The following is a 20,106-nucleotide window of genomic DNA, read 5'->3' as shown; positions in this document are numbered from 1 at the left end:
ATCTGCGTCGCTGACAGCATCCGTCTTTTCATATCCATCACCTCAGCGTTTGCCTCCACCTATCCTGTACACGAACGTCTTTGCGTCATGTGGCGAAGTCTTTGCATAAAGAAATGCACTCCACTGTTGAGTGGTGAAGAGGAAGTGTAAAATTTACCCAAGAAGTGAAAGTAGATGTTATTCGGCGAAACGATGCTGGTGAACGTGTTGTTGATGTTGCGGGCTTATTAAATTTGCCTCTGACTATGGTGCATATCATCTGGAACTAGAACGCCACTGACTAAGATGCCCACATTATTACATAATACATGCTTTTACCAAATATCTGATTTTTATTTTTTTAAACATTTTTTATGCATAAATAAAACATGGAATTGCAATTTGTTTATCAACAGTGCGTTAAGATATGATCTGACTGACAGGATGACCTCAAGGTACACACACTCGCTTCTAAGCTCACATGAGTTTGAATCCCAACCCAGCTATAAAATGTCATCCTGGTGTTTCACAGGCCGGATTAATCATCAAGGTGTGTTGTCCCTCCGATGGACATTAAACTGCATGTTGCCAATGCAAGAGCCTGTATGAGCAAAGGGCGTCCTGTCTTCCAACATTAATTGGTGGACGTTATAGATCTCCACGTTGTCCTTCATGATGAGTGGGTGAGTTATCGTCGGCACCATGGCAAAATTACAAATTTCTGCCCGAACGACTGCTGGGAAGGCAATGGCAAACCACATAATATATAACTCTTGCTCAGGAAGCTGCTTTGGTGGCACAGACGCTCAGCAATGAGTGTGGTATGGCACATCAAATCTAATAAATAAATGTAACAACTGAATAACAAACGTGAAAAAAAAACACAAGAAAAGGAAATTAAAGCCATTTAAAAAGGATAGAGCATGGACATATAGAGAAGGGGGGGGAAGAGGGGGAGAAGGAAGGAAGGGGAGAAGAGGGGAGGGGAGGGAAAGAAGGGGAAAAGGGGAGGGGAGGGAAAGAAGGGGGAGGGGAGAGGGAAAGAATTGGGGGGAGAGGGAAAGGGGAGAGAAGGAAGGGGGGAGGCGGAGGGAAAGAGGGGAGGGGGAGGAGAGGGGAGTGGGGCAGAATCAGGAAAAAGAGGGAGGGACAGGAGGGGAAAGAGGGAAGAGAGATAGGCAGAATTGGGGAAGGGGGTGGGGTAGGAAAAGGTTTCCTTCTGTATCCATCTTGTCAACCCCATTCCTCCCTACCCCAATATTTACATATTCATCCTCTATTTTGTCCTTCAGCTCCACTATTGTTTCCCCGCTACCCATGCTACCGTTTTTGTCCTGGTGCATCCTGATCCGTTGAGTGATCTAGCTCTTCGAGTAAACAACAAAAAAACCCATCACAGGTTGGCAACCATTGTACAAGCTTGATGGGCTGAGTGGTCTCTTTCTGCATTGAAGTTCCTTGGAAGGGAAGTCATTGATTACATCTTGTGAACTGTGGTGTCTGTCTGTGCATCCATCCATCTGTCCGTCTCCCGTCAAAAGTGGCCGCTTCTTGTGCTGCATTGAAAAGCTCAACATTAAATTTTGAAATGACGGGAGAATAGGCATGAGTAATGTTTTTACTCACGTTTCGCAACCAAATTTTATTTCGCTACCAGGATATTTTACCCTCTTTTTAGGGAAATTCAACCAACACATCCCTGATATAACCCGGGGTCTAACAGGAGAGGGCAAACTCGGTAATGGTTCAAAGAGAAACAGCACAAAGTCTGTAAAATGAGTTTCTTCTTATGAAGGATACCAGTGTAAAGTTGCAATAGAATTCCAAATTTCAATTTGAGCCATTTACTAAACAGAGGAATGTACATAAAATGGGAGACTAACGGAGAGAGCAAGGGACGGGCGAAGCAACAGATGAATAAACCCTTTCATGTGTTGTTTAAAATGCATCATCAGCATGTTTTGCAAGAAAGAAAGGAATTAGAACAACACTCGGTAGAGCATATACCTTCACCACGCTCGCTAAACAATTTACATTTTGTATCCCATTGATGGGCCTGATCTTGTTGCGGACCTGAACCAAAAATCAAATCAGTTTGTTCTTGTCACCGAACAAATCCATCCACTGAGTTTTGTCACAACTCATCCACAACTTTTTGAGATTATAGTGCCAGCTACCGTTTTTGGCCACATCTCTCGATGGTAAAGAATTAAAAAAGAAATAAATAAATTCTTATCTGGATCCAGATGTTCACGAAAATTGAACCAATTCTTCCTTGTTACACACCCAACCTGTCCACCAAGTTTTGTTCGAAACCATCGATAATGTTTTGAGATATCGTGCTATATATCGCTTTTGGCCCAACAGTGGCCTGCAAAAGTAGTCACCCCCCACCAATAATGCGACATTTTGATGAATTACAAATTATGGAGAAACAATTTTTCCAAATGAACTTCTTTATTCATAACTGCAGTGATTAAACAAAACAGTGTTTATAGAAGGTTACATGTCATAAATACCTGCAAAAACCAAGTCCAAATCAAAATTCACTGTTTGCAAAAGTATTCAGCTCCTTAGGTCAGTACGTACTTGGTGGAAACACGTTTTGCAGCTCCGAGTTTTTTGGGAAGATCTCTACCAGCTTGGCACAGTGAGATGGTGAAATCTTTGCCCACTAGTCTCGCCATAAATGTTCAATTGGGCTCAAGTCAGGACTTGGACTGGGCCACTCAAGAATATTTATTTTCTTCTTATTCAGGCACTTCAGTGAGGCTTTGGCTTTGTGCTTCGGATCAACGTCCTGCTGAAATGTGAATCTCCTACCAGTTTCAGATGCATGGCTGACTCAAGCAGGCTAATCAAGGATTCTCCAGTACTTTGCACCGCCCATTGTCCCTTCTTTCCTGACAAGCTTGCCAGTCCCTGCTGATGAAAAGCAGCACCATAACATGATGCCGTGACCACCATGCTCGACTGTAGAGATGGTGTTGACTGGGTGATGGGCAGTGTTAGACTTGCACCAGACTTAATACTTTGAATTTAGACGATAAAGTCCAATTATTGTCTCATCTGACCATAACAGGTTTCTCCACATGCTTGCAGTATCAAGATTCTTTTTTTTTTTTTTGCAAACTCCATCCAAGCTTTTAGATGAGTCTTTCAGTAATGGTTTCCTTGCCACCTGACAATTGAGGCCAGCTTTGTGAAGGGAACAGGATATTCTTTATTTATGAACACTGACCCCCATCTCCGACATAGAGCCTTGCAGATCTTTCAAAGTCATTGTTGGATTTACAGTGACATCCCGAACCAGTTGCCTACTTGTCTGGCTGATGACATGATGGGCCACCTGATCTGGGTTGAGTCTGGTGGTAGGTCTTCCACTTTTTAATGATGGATTTCACCGTACTCAAAAGGGATAACAGGCGATTTTGAAATGTTCTTATAACCCTCTCATGAACGGTACTTCTCCATCACTATATAATCTGATTCCTTTGGAAACCTCCTTGGTCTTCCTGTGTGCCATGTTGGTTGACCAAGTGATTTGCACATTGAAGGGGAACCCAAACACTTTTTTCTTTTCTTCTGAAAATCATTAAGAATCATCACGGACTGAATTGAAGGGAACAAAAACATAAAATTGGAATTATTATTTGCCAATCACAGTGTCGAAAAAGCCCTCGTGTGTCGATTTTCGATTTCGCCAGTGACATCACACCTTGAAGCCACATTGATCTGAATGGCGGCTTTAGAGAGAAACAGTGCATGTGAAGCATAGATTGAGATGCCGATTCCACCGTCATGAGCAACTCTGAAGGTTCTCAGAATGTTTATACTGATCAGTGGGATTTTGAAGAAACTATTGGAGACAAAATTATTAATGGAAATGCTTTCAGGGGAATTGTGGAGCTGTATTGTTTTGAGCCTTGCATGAGCAATTCAGAGAAAGAATGTGGAAGTGTTTGCAAAGATGAAAGCACTGGTCACATGATCACTTAAACTTGGTCGGATTTGATTTTCTGTTCAATTGACGATTACTAAGGTAGAGATTTTGTATTAATTAATAAATCGGTTTATACGAGGGCCAGTCAATATGTAACCTTAAAATGGCGATGTAAATGTGAGAATATAATGTGTGTAGATGAAGACGACATATGTTATATGTATGGGGAAGCACCACAATGGTTAAAGGGAATCCCCAACGGAGCACCGAGGCCAAACACCAGTCTTGGTGAGGTTGAAATCAACTTTAATAACACACACGATACAACGTGCCAGGCTAGGCCAAACCTTCCACGATACAGCACCCCTGCACGGTAACCCCGTGCACCACGCTCGCACGACGGATTAAACCACGTACTCCACTGGCGTAACCACTTTTTTTTTTTTACGATGTCATTTATCTACTATCATGCTTGGTGTTATAAATGAAGAAAGTAGATGACAGTACATGGCTTCAAATACTGAGGCAGAGTACACAAAGTTAAACAAGGATAATGGTCACTTAACCTGGAGGAGATCACATAAATCATGTACCAGTCAGTCAGATACACTGAGACCATCACCGGGTAGACTACCCTCCGGTCTCGGGGATTATTCTGTCCCATGAGAGTTTCTGCAAGCATTGCGACCACAATATGACTCTAAGCATCCAAAATAAAATCCTCGAAGTGTTTGGGCTGGTAACGTACACGGTTGGAGCGTCTTGGTGTCGAGACGGTTGGGGACACCGTTGGATGTTCCTCACAAGTGTCGCCGATGGCTTTGGAGTAACCAGGTCTACAGGTGTCAAGCCTCGGGGATGCATCAGAACCTAGATCTGGTGCCTGGCTACTAGGGATTGAGAAGGATTCAGCACTGTCGGTCAGTGAAGACAGCTCATAGGGGATGAATGGGGGGGGTCTGGTGGTTTTGTTGCTGGTTGGAGGCATACGTCCTCGGTTTGTTGTGCAACACCATATCCCCGATTACAAGGGAGTGGGAGCGTATCCTTCCAGTAGTCTGAGACTTTGTAACATTCAGACTTTTTTCACCCGATAAGCTGCACTCCTCAATTGGGACCCCACACATTTATGTATGTTGCACCAGGGTCCATTGGTGGCAGAGATGAGGTAGCGGTTTCTTGCGCATGACTTGTTACGATCAGAGTACAAATAGATCAAATCACCGACTTCCACTGACACATTGGGCTTGACGGACCCCATGGGTGCCTTCAACTTCTCACTATGGGGGTGGTTAATGGAACGAAGATGGTGTTGGGCTTGTATCATTTGTAAGTCCGAGAAAGGGATTTGTTGATTGGTGAACTGATCCTGCTGGCACCACATCTCTCGGGCCGAGAGTCCCCGTGCACAAACTCGTGAGTTCATACTGGCGGTGGCCAGTGCGAGGGTTAGTGGAGTTACTGGTCCTCCCATCGGCTCCTGTCGTAGTAGTTAGTCTTCACATTCACGAACTGCCTTCTCGGGGATGGGATTCTTGTTGGGATTTTTAATGTGACCAATCTCGATGCACATCCGGTGATGTTGAAGAAGCTCATCATGGACAAGACGTGTGTAGCCAGGAGCCGGATCGGTGCGGATGACAGCAAGTGGTCCATCCAATGGCCGGAGCTCCATGCATAAGCAGATCAAGTTGTTGCGGAGAGTGATGTGTTGTTCATTCTCCACAATGCACGATGTAGTGTAGGAAGTGGAACATTCTCGCAATATGAGAACTAGCTGGTGATTGCGTTTGATGATATCTGCTGCGAAGGATACACCAACAGCACCAGGGGGTTCTCCAGTGGACTGCTTGGTAATGGTATGAGGAATGTTGCGCAATGCAGCACATTAGTGACACCTCGAGGTTACCTGATCGATTGCTCTGTCCAAGTCAAGAGCATAAAAATAGCGGTGAATCACAGAACTGAGTTGATGACGACTCGGGTGATCCAGTTGAATGTGTAATGCTGTTAGTAAGCCATTGACTACCTGACGTGGGACAATAATGCATTCACATGCTGAGGACAAGGGCTTGTCACGACGGACTACAACTCGGCCATCTTTGGAAAGTGACGCAACCTGAAGGTAACGTTTGACATCCTTGATGTTGGTTGTTTTCTTCCATGGGCGGGTGCCCTGAATCAGGTGGGCATGAGTCCGCCTTAAGTCTGCGCACTCTGCCTGAACTGCTATCCAGGCAGTTCTGTTGGTGAACGGCAGTTTGGTTCGGCCGGAAATAATGTCTTGGGCTGACACCTGCAGGACTACGGCCTCCTCCTCACGTCTTATGAATGCACAAATTTGACAGGAGGTGTCGGTACAGTCTGGTGCATTGCGGCTGGCAAAATCAGATGGGGCATTGGCGGATCCTGCGAGGTGTCGTACGGTCGCTTGATAGCGGCTGACTGTGGACAGGAATGTGGATAGACGAGGACTCGCTGAAAACTCGCCACGACAGAGCTTCTCATACGCTTTTACACACGGCTTGCTATCATTGAGGATGGATGCATGATGTTTAGATAGGATAACGAAGGGACTGAAGTGTTTTACTGATACAGCAATGGAAAGGGCCTCCACTTCACATGGCAACCAGGTAGGTTGGCGTCCGCGTAACTTTGCGCTAAAAAAAACCCGCAAGGTGAGGTCTTCCATTGCGCGTGATGTACAGAGTTGATCCAATGCTGTGTTTTTTGACAGAACCATCCGTCATGATCCATAGCTGATCACTTGGACGAGGAAGAGTAATTGTATGTGCTGACGAAAGAGCAGCTTGGGCTCTGTGGAAGGCAGAATGTAACTCATCAGTCCACACAACTCTGTCCAGTGATTGGCATCCAGCCACAACATCATCCAAGGGGGATAAGAGAGCGGAGCAGTTGGGGATAACACGAGCGAGAACCTTATATACCCCGATAAAGGATCTCATTCCCCTGACCTTCTCAGGAGCCGAACAAGTAGAGAGTGGAGCCACACGTGTGGGCTGGCCTAGATAGTACCGCGAGACCAGATCCATCCTGAGATGGTGGTGCTCTTTGGACATACAATCGTCTTCGTAGCAGAGAGGCGAAGTCGACATTTACGCAGAGCCTGCAACACCATTCTCCAGTTCTGGAGAAGTTCGTCTAATGTGTCACCACCGCAATAGAGGTCGTCAGCGAGTTTGGTGATGGTCCCCTTCTCTAAGAGATCACCCAGGACGCGACACATGAGTTCTTCGAGTGCCGTCTCTGATCCAGGCATACCCATAGCGGATCTGGTATACACACGCATTCCCCAGAAGGGTGTGGCTACACCGCAGTACTTCATGGGCTGGCGAGATAATGGGATTTGGTAGAAGGCACTCGTAAGGTCGGTAGTAATTAGATACTTCCACTGAGCAATTTTGCGGAGGATGGAATCTACGTTTGGCATAAGAGAGGGTTGGGGCTTGCTGTATCGGCCCACATCAGCAAAGGCTGTGACTAAGCGGAACCTGCCACTGGGCTTCTTGATCAAGAATGAAGGATTCAGGTATTCCACATTAATCCCCATGTCCTCAGGGTGAGCAAAGACTCAAAGCTTTTCTTGGTCATCAAATTTGTGTTGTAGTTCACGCAGTTTATCTTGCGCATACTGTGGTAGACGGCCTTTGCGTTGTGGAGGCTGAACAGGACCCATGTTAACAACAGCCTCAAGGGGGCCTGCAGCACCATTGTAGCCTTGAAACACTGGGTAAAACACTTCATCATACTCTTCAAGAAGGGCACAAAACTTTGATCGTGTATCAAGAGCGAACATGTTGTCAGGGTCGAGGGTGACAGTCGAAGAGTGTCCTGAGAGTGAAGTGAGTGTGCGTTTTAATTTGGGGGCGGGGGGGAGGCTGGTCTCGGTAAAGTCATCTGGGTGTTCTTCGGGTATGGACAGAGGGCGGATTTGGCAAAATTGCTCATGTCGTTTGAGAACTCGTGGCTCGTGAGTTAAATTGGGGATCCGAATCTTCCCGCTGATGCTACGGATGACACTCGGTGGGGGCCAGTACTCAATGGGTCGCAGCGACCTCGCACTGGGGGCATCCGTGCGAGGTTCGAGTGCGAACGCTGAGTCGATACTCGACATGTCACATGGAAGGACCATTTCGATGAACTAACCGGGCCACAGAGTAGTTGTGTGGGGTGGGGCACGTACGACGTGAGCTCGGCGTACTGCATGGCGATTAAAGCTCCCTTCCTGAGAACCATAAACGTATGTGGTGCTGTCACCCAGGATGACTTGATGCTTCGCAGGGCGGATTGATAAGTCATTAGACTCCATGAAAGGTGTTCCTGCTAGTACTTCTACGTCAAGATTTTCGACAACCAGGCCCTCAAACTGAAATTCCCTTCCGTCGCGAGTCAATGTCAGTCTGGTCTCACCAACCACTTGAAGAGGGGAAGACCCATCAGCCTGACGAGCTGACTGTGCACTCTTCTGAATCTTGGCTCCAAACCTCCTTACAGTTCTCACGAATCAGGTTACCCGTGGCCCCACTGTCGATGGTAACTTGGGTTGTGTGGTGGCCGTGGAAGATGTCTAGACATGGAGACTGACGAGTCTGGACACGCGAGATAGTGGACGGTTCTGTATAGTCCATGTTATTAACTACCTTGTCCATATGGGCATATGTTACGTATCCAGACTCGTCGTCTGACTCTTCAGTTATGTCAGCCATATGGCGTGCTCTGGTGATGTACCGACGATCTCGTTCGGGGAGGAAAGGACACTCACTGAGGAAATGACTGTAATCAGTGCGGCGTACTTGTTTGCAGAGAGGACAGGACTTCGTAAGGTTGTTGGAACGAGTCCCCGAAAATACTTGACGAGGTTTTGACGATGATGGGAACGGTGCCGGGCGGGGGACCTGTGGTCGAGACGTTGAAGTGCACAAGGATGTTGTATCTTTAGCAGCATGGAGCTCATCTAATAGTGAGTCAAGCACCTGGGTTTGTTTGATATCACCTGGATATCTCCGGTTTGATGGAGGCTAAAGTGCGGGACCTGAGTTCAGTCCCATGGCGTTGTTTGACGAGTCCGGGGAGTCCACTGTGGACAAGGCGAAGCCATGTGAGCACAATAAAGTTCTCCAACGAAGGAGATAATTCCTCATCTTCCGTGATCGCCTGGTTATGGTGGAAGATGCTGCCATCTTGTCGAAGCAAGTTATCCTCCACAAATGCCATCAGGCGTTGGTATAAGTCTTCATGGCGCTCTTTGGGGTTATGGCGTATCGCTGCAAAGTCAATGAAGTGTGCGCCTGTCAACTGGAATCCAAAATGTTGTCGAATCGATTGCCATATGTTGACTACAGAGGTGGAGTTTCGGACTATGGTGTTGCGGGATATCACAGGGCAGTAGTTTGCAATCTGACCCAGCATAACTTCCAGTACGGTGACTTTCTGTTGGGCAGTGTGACGCTGCACAACGGGGACATCCTCACAAACATCCACAAGTCCACGAAGAGGGAACGCTCTGCTCTTCTTCTCCCAGGTGACGCCCTCAGTGAGGAAGGGTGCAAAGTTGGGATCGAGTGATAAAATATAAAGAAAATTGTCTCCAATTTTCAAATGAGTTCACCGTTTCACTCTTGCTAAGTGACCACTGCTTTGGCGCATGGTGGCCATTTTGACGACGGGCACGTTGTACAGACAATGTTTATGACACAGCTACAGAGTGAGCTGGTTGGTCGCTCACCTTCTTGTGAGGTGCGATTGGGGTTCGAAGATGGCTCTCACAACAGTGACGTTCTGTCGATCGGTCTCCGGGGTGAAGAGTGCGTGGAATCGTATGCCGACGCTGCCACTACGCCATAATGGTTAAAGGGAATCCCCAACGGTGCACCAAGGCCAAACACCAGTCTTGGTGAGGTTGAAATCAACTTTAATAACACACACGATACAACGTGCCCGGCTTGGCCAAACCTTCCACGATACAGCACCCCTGCACGGTAACCCCGTGCACCGCGCTCGCAAGACAGATTAAACCACGTACTCTACTGGCGAAGTCATGTTTTACCTGTTTTAGATCTGGCAACAATGTGGCATATGACATCAGTGGAGCAGTTTCAAGATGGTGGCTCTTTGAAGCATGCACTTGGGAGGAGCAACGTTCTGTCATCCGTTTCTTGGGAAGTGAGGATGTGAATCTCAGTGAAATCCATTGCAGAACGAAGATGCAAGAAGGTGATGCATGTTTATCGCTTCAGCAGGTGTACAACTGGGACAAGAAGTTTAAAAGTGGAGTATCAAGTGTGGCAGACGCTGCTCACTCAGGCCGGCCTCACACAGCCGACAAACCAGAAATGGTTGCAGGAGTTGAGCGCGTGCTAAGGGAAAACAGTCGCATTATGCTGGATGAAGTGGTCTCCGAATTGAACATGAGCCATGGTTCAGCACACCATATCATTCACAACATGCTGGGTTTCCGCAAAGTGTTTGCAAGGTGGGTGCCTAGACGACTCACACCCGAAATGAAAGAATGGTGAGTGGATGCATGTGAAGAACTTCTGCGACATTATGAAACAGAAGGCGATGCTTTCTTAGAGTGCATAGTGACTGGGGATGAAAGCTGGGTCCACTACTTTCAGCTGGAAATGAAGAAGGCAAGCAAAGAGTGGCGCCATACCACTTTACCAAAGCCCAAAAAAATTCCGCACAGTCGTTCGCTGGAAAAGTGATGCTGATGCTCTTCTGGGATAGCCGAGGCCCACTTGTAGAGTATTACATGCCCAGAAGGACCATTCACCAATGCACCATTGTGGGACCTCAAAATAAAAAAAAATTTAAATCATCTGAAACCAGCAATCAGATCAAAATGTTATGGACTACTCACCACTGGTGTTTTGCTGCAGCATGACAATGCTCGATCCCATACTGTCCACGCTACAGCTGCAACAATCGAGGACATGCATTTTGAGCGTCTTCCTCAACCACCCTACTCGCCAAACCTCGCCCCTTCGAATTACCACATCTTTGCACCACTAAAAGAGGCGCTTGGTGGAACCACTTTCCGATCTGATGAAGAAGTCCAAAGAGGCAATGCAGGAATGCCTACACAAGCAGCCAAAATATATATTTTTCTAGAGGAATCCAGGCTTTAGTAAAGCACTGGAAAAAATTGCATTGAAAGCAATGGAGATCATGTTGAAAAATAACAGTTGTTATTCACGTACATGCAATAAAACAATTTGTGAAAAATATTTTAAGGTCCTCATTGACTGGTCCTCGAATATTACTCGAGCAGAAATACCCATTATCTCAAGACAGCTGACACGACAGACAAAATGGGTGACGAATGCTTTGTCCCACCATTGCAAACTGACCAGGTGTCTTGTAAGTTACGGTATCGTCCAGTTTCATACTTTCCCTGGACACAATGTGTGTCCATGCCGTGTCCCACTGTCATGTCTGTGAGGTGCCAATGTCCCTCCCCAGTGGGTGGGGGGATTATGGAGGGGGGAGGAGGGTGGAGGGTAGTGGTGGGTATTGTGGGCATGATTGTGGGTGGGATGGTGGTGGGTATTGTGAGGGTGATGGTTGAGGGAGGGGGTGGGACCCTGAAAGTTTTGGCATCCTTAGTCAAATAATCTCTCGAATGAGTGGATGATGAATATGTACTTTCTCTCCTTTATAAATAGATGGTTCATTTGACTTGCAGAAATTTGTGTTGATAATAGATAAATATTTTCAGGTGCTCTTGTGGTAACTGCTGGGCAATGGCAAGAGATGTTTGATTCACCGCTCAAATTGTCCATGTACATGTACTGGGAGCTCGGAAGAGATGGTGTTAGTTTTGAGCGATTACCGTTTCTTCCGCTTAAATCGTGGGGATGGCACTCTCAATCATGGTGGATAACCACAACATCTAGCCATCTCTGTTTCATAACAGTGCTCTGCAAAATGTTCCAAGCACAAAACAGATCATTTTGTAGGTCTGATCCACACTCGGTATTTCGGACAAACCTCGTCCAATTTCTGGCAAACTTGGGGTCTTTCAACCATTGGTGTAGCATGAAACCATCTCAGTTTGTATTACTATAAAAGCACCAAGGACGCATCGACTCGGCATATTTGTGGAAAATCATTTGCCATTCGAGTTAAATCATACCACAATGTAACCCATACACAGTACAGATCTGGTGGTCTACTTCTGGGTGTGATGTCGTGGCTAATCTGAAGAAGAAGATTGACTTTTCATCACAAATTTATCTACTTTACAATTCAGAAATCAGAAAAAGACATCTATTTAGAAGGGCATCAAGGGAAAGGTGAGCATCAAGGTGATCTGAGCATTTGGGTTCCCCTTTAAAACACCTTAGATAAGTGGAGGAGCTTAAGTTTTCAGTTAAACTACTGATTACATCCAGGTGAAATCTTCAAGTCCTACCTGGTCTTTCAAACAACCAAAGCCCCAACAATTGCAAAGAAAACTGGAGAGCACAATCAGAGATTGCAGACCCCCATCAGGACTTGTTTTGTTTGGTATTCGTGTAGTTTTTCTGTGGCGTTTGTGTACAGGTGTTACGCAATTGATGAAATAATTAGACCTGCCACTTTATAACTGCTGGTTGTGATGACCAGGTACCAAGACGTCCCACTTTGATTGGACACCTGACCCATGACGTTCTTCATTACTATTCAATTGAATTTTGAATGGGATTAAAATAAATTCAAGTCCAATCAAATGAAAGACCAAATAGGTACAGTCCTGCATTGGAGTCATAAGACTAGAAGGAACCCGAACAAGCAAAAAGCAAAGATGAAGTCAAAAGGAGGAACCTGAATAGGATTCACATTTCAGCTGCTACCGTACATTCAAACTCATCCAGGCACAGCCAAGTGAGCCTTAAGAAGAAGAAAAAAAATCAAACAAAAAAAAAAAACCCATCAAAAATAACCTTGTTCAATAAATAAATAAATAATTATAGCTGCCAGACCATGTGTCCAATCAAGTTGAAATTTAAAACATGTATTCATCACTACTAGATCATGATTGTGAAGTTTCATGTCAATTGATTAAGCGGTTCAAGGGAAAACATTTAAGATTATTCTTCAATCCAGTATGGCTGCCAAACCATGTGCCCCATGAATTATTCTGTTACAAACTTGTACACCCAAGGCTTGGGGAACATTTGTGTGAAGTTTCTCCTCGGTCTGTCCAGCCGTGGAGAAGATTTTTTGTTTCAGGGTAAGTCCAATATGGCTGCCAAACCATGTGACCTATGATGTCATGTGTGTAAACCTTTTGTTCCTCATGGAAAGGCTGTCATACATGTAAAGTTTTGCCTCGATCTCTGTTCAGCACCTTCAGAGAAGAAGATTTTTGAAGGTTTTTTTTTTATATATATTTCAAACGATATGGCTGCCAAATGACATAACCTATGACGTCATTTTTTCTGTGGACCATTTTATCCCGAGATGACCCTCCAAAAAAAAAAATCATACTGATCAGATGTAGTTATACATATGCAATTATGACCATAACAAAGGCACCTATGATGTCATGAAAAAAAATCATACTTATTCCCCATGAGTACAACTTGCTATGTGCCAAGATTCAATTTTTTTCCTTGGTGTGGTTTCAGGAATACAGAGGTCCAAAGTTTTTCTGTTTTTGCAACATGGCTGCCACATCACAAGATCTATGACGTCATAATTATGATGAACATTCGACATGAGTAGTCACACCTGTGGTGAAAATTTCATCTCAATCCGACAATAAGCGGTTGCGGAGAAAAACATGAAAGTTCTGTGTGGACAAACAAACAAAGAAAACAGAGACAGACAGATATACCCAAACGCCAAACCCTCTCCTTTGGCGAGGGTAAAAAAAACGAAGATTGCAAAAAGAAATATCAGCAGATACACTCTAACAAATGGGAGAATGGACAAGAGCAGGAAGATTTCAAAAAATAAAACTAAAGGGTAATTCGACTGTGCGCAGTCGACGGGTATGCCTCCGCTCTCCCGCACAAACACTCGAGTATTGACATATTTGGCCCTTGACCTTTATCATATCTGGCCCAAAATCCAATCAGTTAATTGCCCTGTCTAACGTTACCTTTGTACCAAGTTTGACGAAATTGTCCAATATTTGAGTTAGGGCGTAAACAGTAAAATTTCAGAGTTTGACCTTGACCTTTGACCCTTATCACATCTGGGCCAAAATCTAATCACTTAATTGCCCTGTATTACTTTGCCTTTTTACCAAATTTGATGAAATTCTACAATTTGCTTCTTGAGTTATCGCGTAAACGAAAATCCGGACGGATGGACAACCCTGAAACATAATGCCTCTGGCACCCTTGGTGCGGAGGCATAAAAACCTTAACAGGACAGATTGACAAGGAAGGCTCTTTGGAATGGCTATGAAGAAGTCAAATTTGTTGTGATGGAGACGAGTCATCATCAGCACCCAAGACCAAGGACACCACACCAATACTTTTAAGGAAATGGCAGGATTGTGCCAATCGGCAAACGCAGGTTTCCTTGGGAAGAAACAAAGTACCAACCACCACTTTTCAGGATGCAAAAAACACCCCCAAAAAACTCATGCTGGAACAGTTGTACACAGAAAGACATGACAGTGTCTTCAGAGTAATCCACTGGCACATCTGTAAACATTTCAACATCCTGGTCCCAGAACAATCATGGAAAGACAAAAAAAAAGTCTAATCCTTAAAAATGAACACATATTGCTCACGCATGATGAGACGATCCCATCAAGTGTAGACATTGCGAACAAAGCACTGCGACCGGACATAGTGCTCAAACACAAAAAGCAAAAATCAGCATTGTCATTGGGAATTAAGACCTCAATCGACTTTGGACTAAATGCTACAGAAATCAGGAAAATGACCAAATACCAGGATCTGAAAAATAAGGTCAAGAGGACTTGGAAATTGAAGAAAACTGAAAGAGTTCCAGTGCGAGTCGGAGCTACATGAACGACAAAGAAAACCCTCATTGAGCACTTAAAAAATCATTCCTGGGAACATCACCACAAACGAGCCACAAGTCGAGGCTGTCAGGTTCAGTGAAGATTCAAAAAGAGCCCTTGGAACGAGGCTATGAGAACGAAACTTCACAATTTGCTTCATGAATCACGATCCTTCAAAAAAAAAAGTGTATATATACGTATCTATATATATCGGAGGTGGAGATTTTGAGTTTTGGGAAAGGGTTTGAATACTTATAAACTGAGAATCATCTGATTTTCTCTGTTCATCTAACTTATTCACATTATATCTGAAATTTTAGCTTCATCACTTTGGAGTAGTTTGTGAAGATTCCGTATATCAAGTTTTATTTGAAAGAATCATGAAATAAGCCCAGGTGGCATTAAAATGTGAAAAATTTAGAGGGGGGTTGAATACTTTTTCAGATCATTACATCTCTCAATGGTGAAGAATCACTTTAAATATTCTAGTGTCCAGATTTGGATCTTCACCAAAATCTAATGATTTTGTCCTCATCACACACCCAAACTCTTCACAAAATTTCGTCTAAATCTGTGCTCAATTTTTTGAGATATCCTGCTCACAGACAAACAGACAGGGGTGAAAAACATACCCTCCACCCACCTTCGGTTGCTGAGGTAATAAGGAAATTTTGAAGATTAAAAGAAGGATGATGAATGAGCAAATGAGTGATGGAGAAGAACAAAAGAATAAGTGAGTGAGGTTTTTGTTTTCGTTTTAAATAGAGAAGTTTTGAATCCATAATAAGCTTGAGGATAGGAAGCAAAGGAGATAAGAATGAAGAGAATGGGAACGAAGGCTCATATTTCATGAGCACACGACCGAGACAAACACAAGCTCCAAATCAATACAAGACTGATAAATAGACAAACAGGAATAGATACATGATACGAGTAACTGTACCACAAACAAACGACAAAGGTTACACAATACAGATTTGCAAGTGAAAAAAGAATTTAAAAAGAAAAGTCAAACAACAAAATGTTTTAAGCTCAATTTCTGTTGTAAAATTCAGTGGAAGCTTTTAACAGCCAAGCCAGCCATACCTTCTTGGTGAACTTTGCAGTTTTTATTTCTACAAATGCAGCCGTAACTGCCTTCATGTAGCTCTTGTGATTTCCAAACGTCACACGACCCGACCCTGCAACACAGCAGCAACAAGAAGAGTCTGTGCCATGCCACGTACAGTGGGGAGAACAAGTATTTGATACACTGTCGATTTTGCAGGTTTTCCCACTTACAAAGCACGTAGAGGTCTGTAATTTTTATCAGAGGTACACTTCAACTGTGAAAGACGGAATCTAAAACAAAAATCCTGAAAATCACATTGCATGATTTTTAAATAATTAATTTGCATTTTATTGCATGAAATAAATGTTTGATAAATCAGAAAAAGAGAACTTAATATTTGGTACAGAAACCTTTGTTTGCAATTACAGAGATCAGACGTTTCCTATAGTTCTTAACCAGGTTTGCACAGACTGCAGCAGGGATTCTGGCCCACTCCTCCATACAGATCTCCAGATCCTTCAGGTTTCAGGGCTGTCGCTGGGCAACACAGACTTTCAGCTCCCTCCAAAGATTTTCTATTGGGTTCAGGTCTGGAGACTGGCTAGGCCACTCCAGGACCTCGAGATGCTTCTTTCGGAGCCACTCCTGAGTTGCCCTGGCTGTGTGTTTCGGGTCGTTGTCATGCTGGAAGACCCAGCCACGCCCCATCTTCAATGCTCTTGTTGAGGGAAGGAGGTTGTTGGCCAAAATCTCGCGATACATGGCCCCATCCATCCTCCCCTCAATACCGTGCAGTTGTCCTGTCCCCTTTGCAGAAAAGCATCCCCAAAGAATGATGTTTCCACCTCAATGCTTCACGGTTGGGATGGTGTTCTTGGGGTTGTACTCATCCTTCTTCTTCCTCCAAAAACAGCGAGTGGAGTTGAAACCAAAAAGCTCTATTTTGGTCTCATCAGACCACATGACCTTCTCCCATTCCTCCTCTGGATCATCCAGATGGTCATTGGCAAACTTCAGACAGGCCTGGACACGCACTGGCTTGAGCAGAGGGACCATGCGTGCGCTGCAGGATTTTAATCCATGACGGCGTAGTGTGTTACTTATGGTTTTCTTTGATACTGTGGTCCCAGCTCTCTTCAGGTCATTGACCAGGTCCTGCCGTGTAGTTCTGGGCTGATCCCTCACCTTTCTCATGATCATTGAGGCTCCACGAGGTGAGTTCTTGCATGGAGCCCCAGACCGAGGGAGATCGACTTATCTTGAACTTCCATTTTCTAATAATTGCACCAACAGTTGTTGCCTTCTCACCAAGCTGCTTGCTTATTGTCCTGTAGCCCATCCCAGCCTTGTGCAAGTCTACAATTTCGTCCCTGATGTCCTTAGACAGCTCTCTTGTCTTGCCCATTGTGGAGAGGTTGGAGTCTGATTGATTGAGTGTGCACAGCTGTCTTTTATGCAGATAACGAGTTCAAACAGGTGCAGTTAATACAGGTAATGAGTGGAGAATGGGAGGGCTTCTTAAAGACAAAACTAACCGGTCTGTGAGAGCCGGAATTCTTACTGGTTGGTCGGTGATCAAATACTTATTTCATGCAATAAAATGCAAATTAATTATTTTTAAATCATACAATGTGATTTTCAGGATTTTTGTTTTACATTCCGTCTTTCACAGTTGAAGTGTACCTATGATAAAAATTACAGACCTCTACTTGCTTTGTAAGTGGGAAAACCTGCAAAATCGGCAGTGTGTCAAATACTTGTTCTCCCCACTGTATCTACTGATGTTAAATAAGTTAATGTCAAAATACACGAGATAAATGAGGAAGGAGCCAATATGGATGACAAATTTAAGGTCAACACAAAAAATTTGAGGGGAAAGAGTACTGCTTGTTGCATCTGCAATGATGTTCAGAGCATTGAAGTTCATTTGGTGCTGCATGAACCAGAGATGCATTTGCAATAACAGCGAGAAAACCCCAAATACAAAACCAGCACAACAGCCTCAGTGAATGCGAGCTTGATAATTTAGAGTTTAAAAGCAAAAGTGCATGAGTTTTCAGCAATAAGTATTCAAAATGTGAGTTTAATTTGAACCCTGAAAACACTTACAATGCAAACCTTACTGGAAGATGACAAAACAAAACAAATAATAAGAATAATAAAAAGTTGTTTTTGCCAAGTGCATGCAGTGCCAAAGGCAAAATGGTATTTTGGTAGCAATTTGACACGCATTTTGGGTATCGAAATTTAAACTGCCGACAACAAACCAATCACTACAATGGATGTGCTTTGCTGCAAAAGATTTTAGTTCCCTAAAGGACCATTGCTTTTCCTGGTGTGAAATATATTGATTTAAGGGTACCATCTATACATTACACATGTAGTAATGAATTAGCCACACGATCCACCTCTCGCACCACTGCTCCTCCCCAACCCCCAACATGACCATACATTCCTTTTCTCTCCCATTGGTAGTATTTTCATCAGTAATCCTTTCGTGGCCATCCTCAAGTTGCTCTGAGACTTGAAATTCGATTATGAAGTGTCAACGAGCATGTGCAAACCTGAAAAGGTGGACAGGGTGTTCAAAAAAGACCTACACAACTTTGGTTGTTAATATTTAGTACCACAAATGATATGATACCATTTGTTTCATAAGATACAGAAACTCAAAGTTTTTTCTTTATTTTCAGTTCTTATGGTTTAAAATAAAATGGCAACTGCACAGGAGAAAGCTCAGTGCGTCGAATGGTTTATCGAGACAAGATCCGACACGCAAGTTCAGCGTAATTTCCGTACAAGGAATGGAAGGAATCCACCATCGCGGACTTATATCAGAGAGTGGTACAAGAGGTTTAAGGAGACTGGAAGTTGTCAGAAACATAAAAGTACCAGTCGACTAAGCACAAGTGCAGACGACGTTGAACGAGTGGGTGAATCATTTCAACAAAGTCCCAGAAAATCAATTTGACACGCATCCAGAGAAATGGGACGACCAACCACCACTGTGAACAGGATTTTGCATAAGAGACTGAAGCTTTATACCTACAAGGTGCAGATTCTGCACCATATAGGAACTCAAACCAAATGACAGACCCAAACGCAAGGGATTTGCCTCGGAAATGCTCAATCACATAGAGGATGACAAAGATTGCCTGAAAAAGGTCATGTTGAGACGAAGCATTCTTTCATGCATCGGGGAAGGTCAACCGACATAATGCGAGGATCTGGGGCTCTGAAAACCTCCATATGGTCATTGAACACATACGTGAGAGTCCAAAGATGAATGTGTTCTGTGGCCTTCTCCATGACTGCTTGGTGGGTCCGTTTTTCTTTGCAGAGGATACAGTGACCTAAACAGTTTACATGAACATGTTAGAAGGATTTGCCTTCCCACAGATTGAAGACCTGCGACCCAATATTTTTCAAAGGACAGCACTCCCCCTCATTGGGCCTTCGTCATTCAAGCCGTCCTGAATGAAAAATTTCCAGATTGCTGGATTGGCCGAGAAGGAGCAACCGCCTGGCCACCACGACCATCAGACATAACCCCCCTTGATTTTTTTTCTGTGGGGGGTTTGTCAAAGATGTTGTCTACAACACCAAGGTGGCAAATCTGCAGGATCTTTGGTCTCAAATCACAACTGCATGCACACTGGTGGACACAAACATTGAGCCAAACATGGCAAGAACTCTTTTACTGCCTTGATGTCCTGCGCACAACAAACGGAGCTCACATTGAAGTCGATTGATGGTGTGTACAAAACTTTCCTTTTGAGTCTATGTATCATATAAACCAAAGGGTATCATATCATTTGTGGTTCGAAATTTATTAACAACCAAAGTTGTCCAGGTCTTTTTGGAACATCTTGTATTACATTTTCTTTGAGTAATCAATGAGCCAGATGGATCTTCCTTGACAATCAGATGACCATTGGATAAAATCAACTGAATAATGATCAAACTATGCTTTCTAAGCAAGGAGATGCTGATATTTTGGGAGTTAACCATTCTTCAAAGCAAAAGGGGGACATGACATTATTATTATTCTTCTTTTACAAAACAACAATGGTTTCCAGAAGCTTAGAATTGAAATCATACCAAAGTGGAGCCTTTATCTGGATTTGAACTCAATTTTTCTAG

At 44.0% G+C, this 20,106-nt stretch overlaps 1 protein-coding gene and 1 long non-coding RNA gene across 7 annotated transcripts in view; both read right to left on the bottom strand.

Moving 5' to 3' along the window:
• LOC147021965 (cytoplasmic polyadenylation element-binding protein 1-like) overlaps window positions 1–20,106 on the bottom strand; it is a 98,197-nt gene that overhangs the window by 3,046 nt on the left and 75,045 nt on the right. For 5 of the 6 annotated variants that reach the window (XM_085892453.1, XM_085892454.1, XM_085892456.1 and 2 more), the window contains one exon: window positions 15,999–16,093. In XM_085892453.1, the coding sequence (XP_085748579.1) occupies window positions 15,999–16,093 (95 nt within the window). Of the gene's footprint in view, window positions 1–15,998; window positions 16,094–16,135; window positions 18,528–20,106 lie in introns of those variants that run through there. The other variant, XM_085892457.1, reaches the window with a different exon arrangement.
• Window positions 2,618–15,969, bottom strand: LOC147021966 (uncharacterized). Its single transcript, XR_015061024.1, has 2 exons — window positions 10,806–15,969; window positions 2,618–10,299 (listed from the first exon to the last, which is right to left on the bottom strand). It is a non-coding gene; the product is annotated as an uncharacterized LOC147021966 (long non-coding RNA).

The sequence above is a fragment of the Eptatretus burgeri genome, chromosome 8 (assembly GCF_056783735.1).
Source record: "Eptatretus burgeri isolate ZD-2024b chromosome 8, Ebu_testis_v1, whole genome shotgun sequence".
Taxonomy (NCBI): Eukaryota; Metazoa; Chordata; class Myxini; order Myxiniformes; family Myxinidae; genus Eptatretus; species Eptatretus burgeri.
The sequence above is the reverse complement of the archived record's forward strand: the minus strand, read 5'-3'. Positions and strand labels throughout refer to the sequence as shown.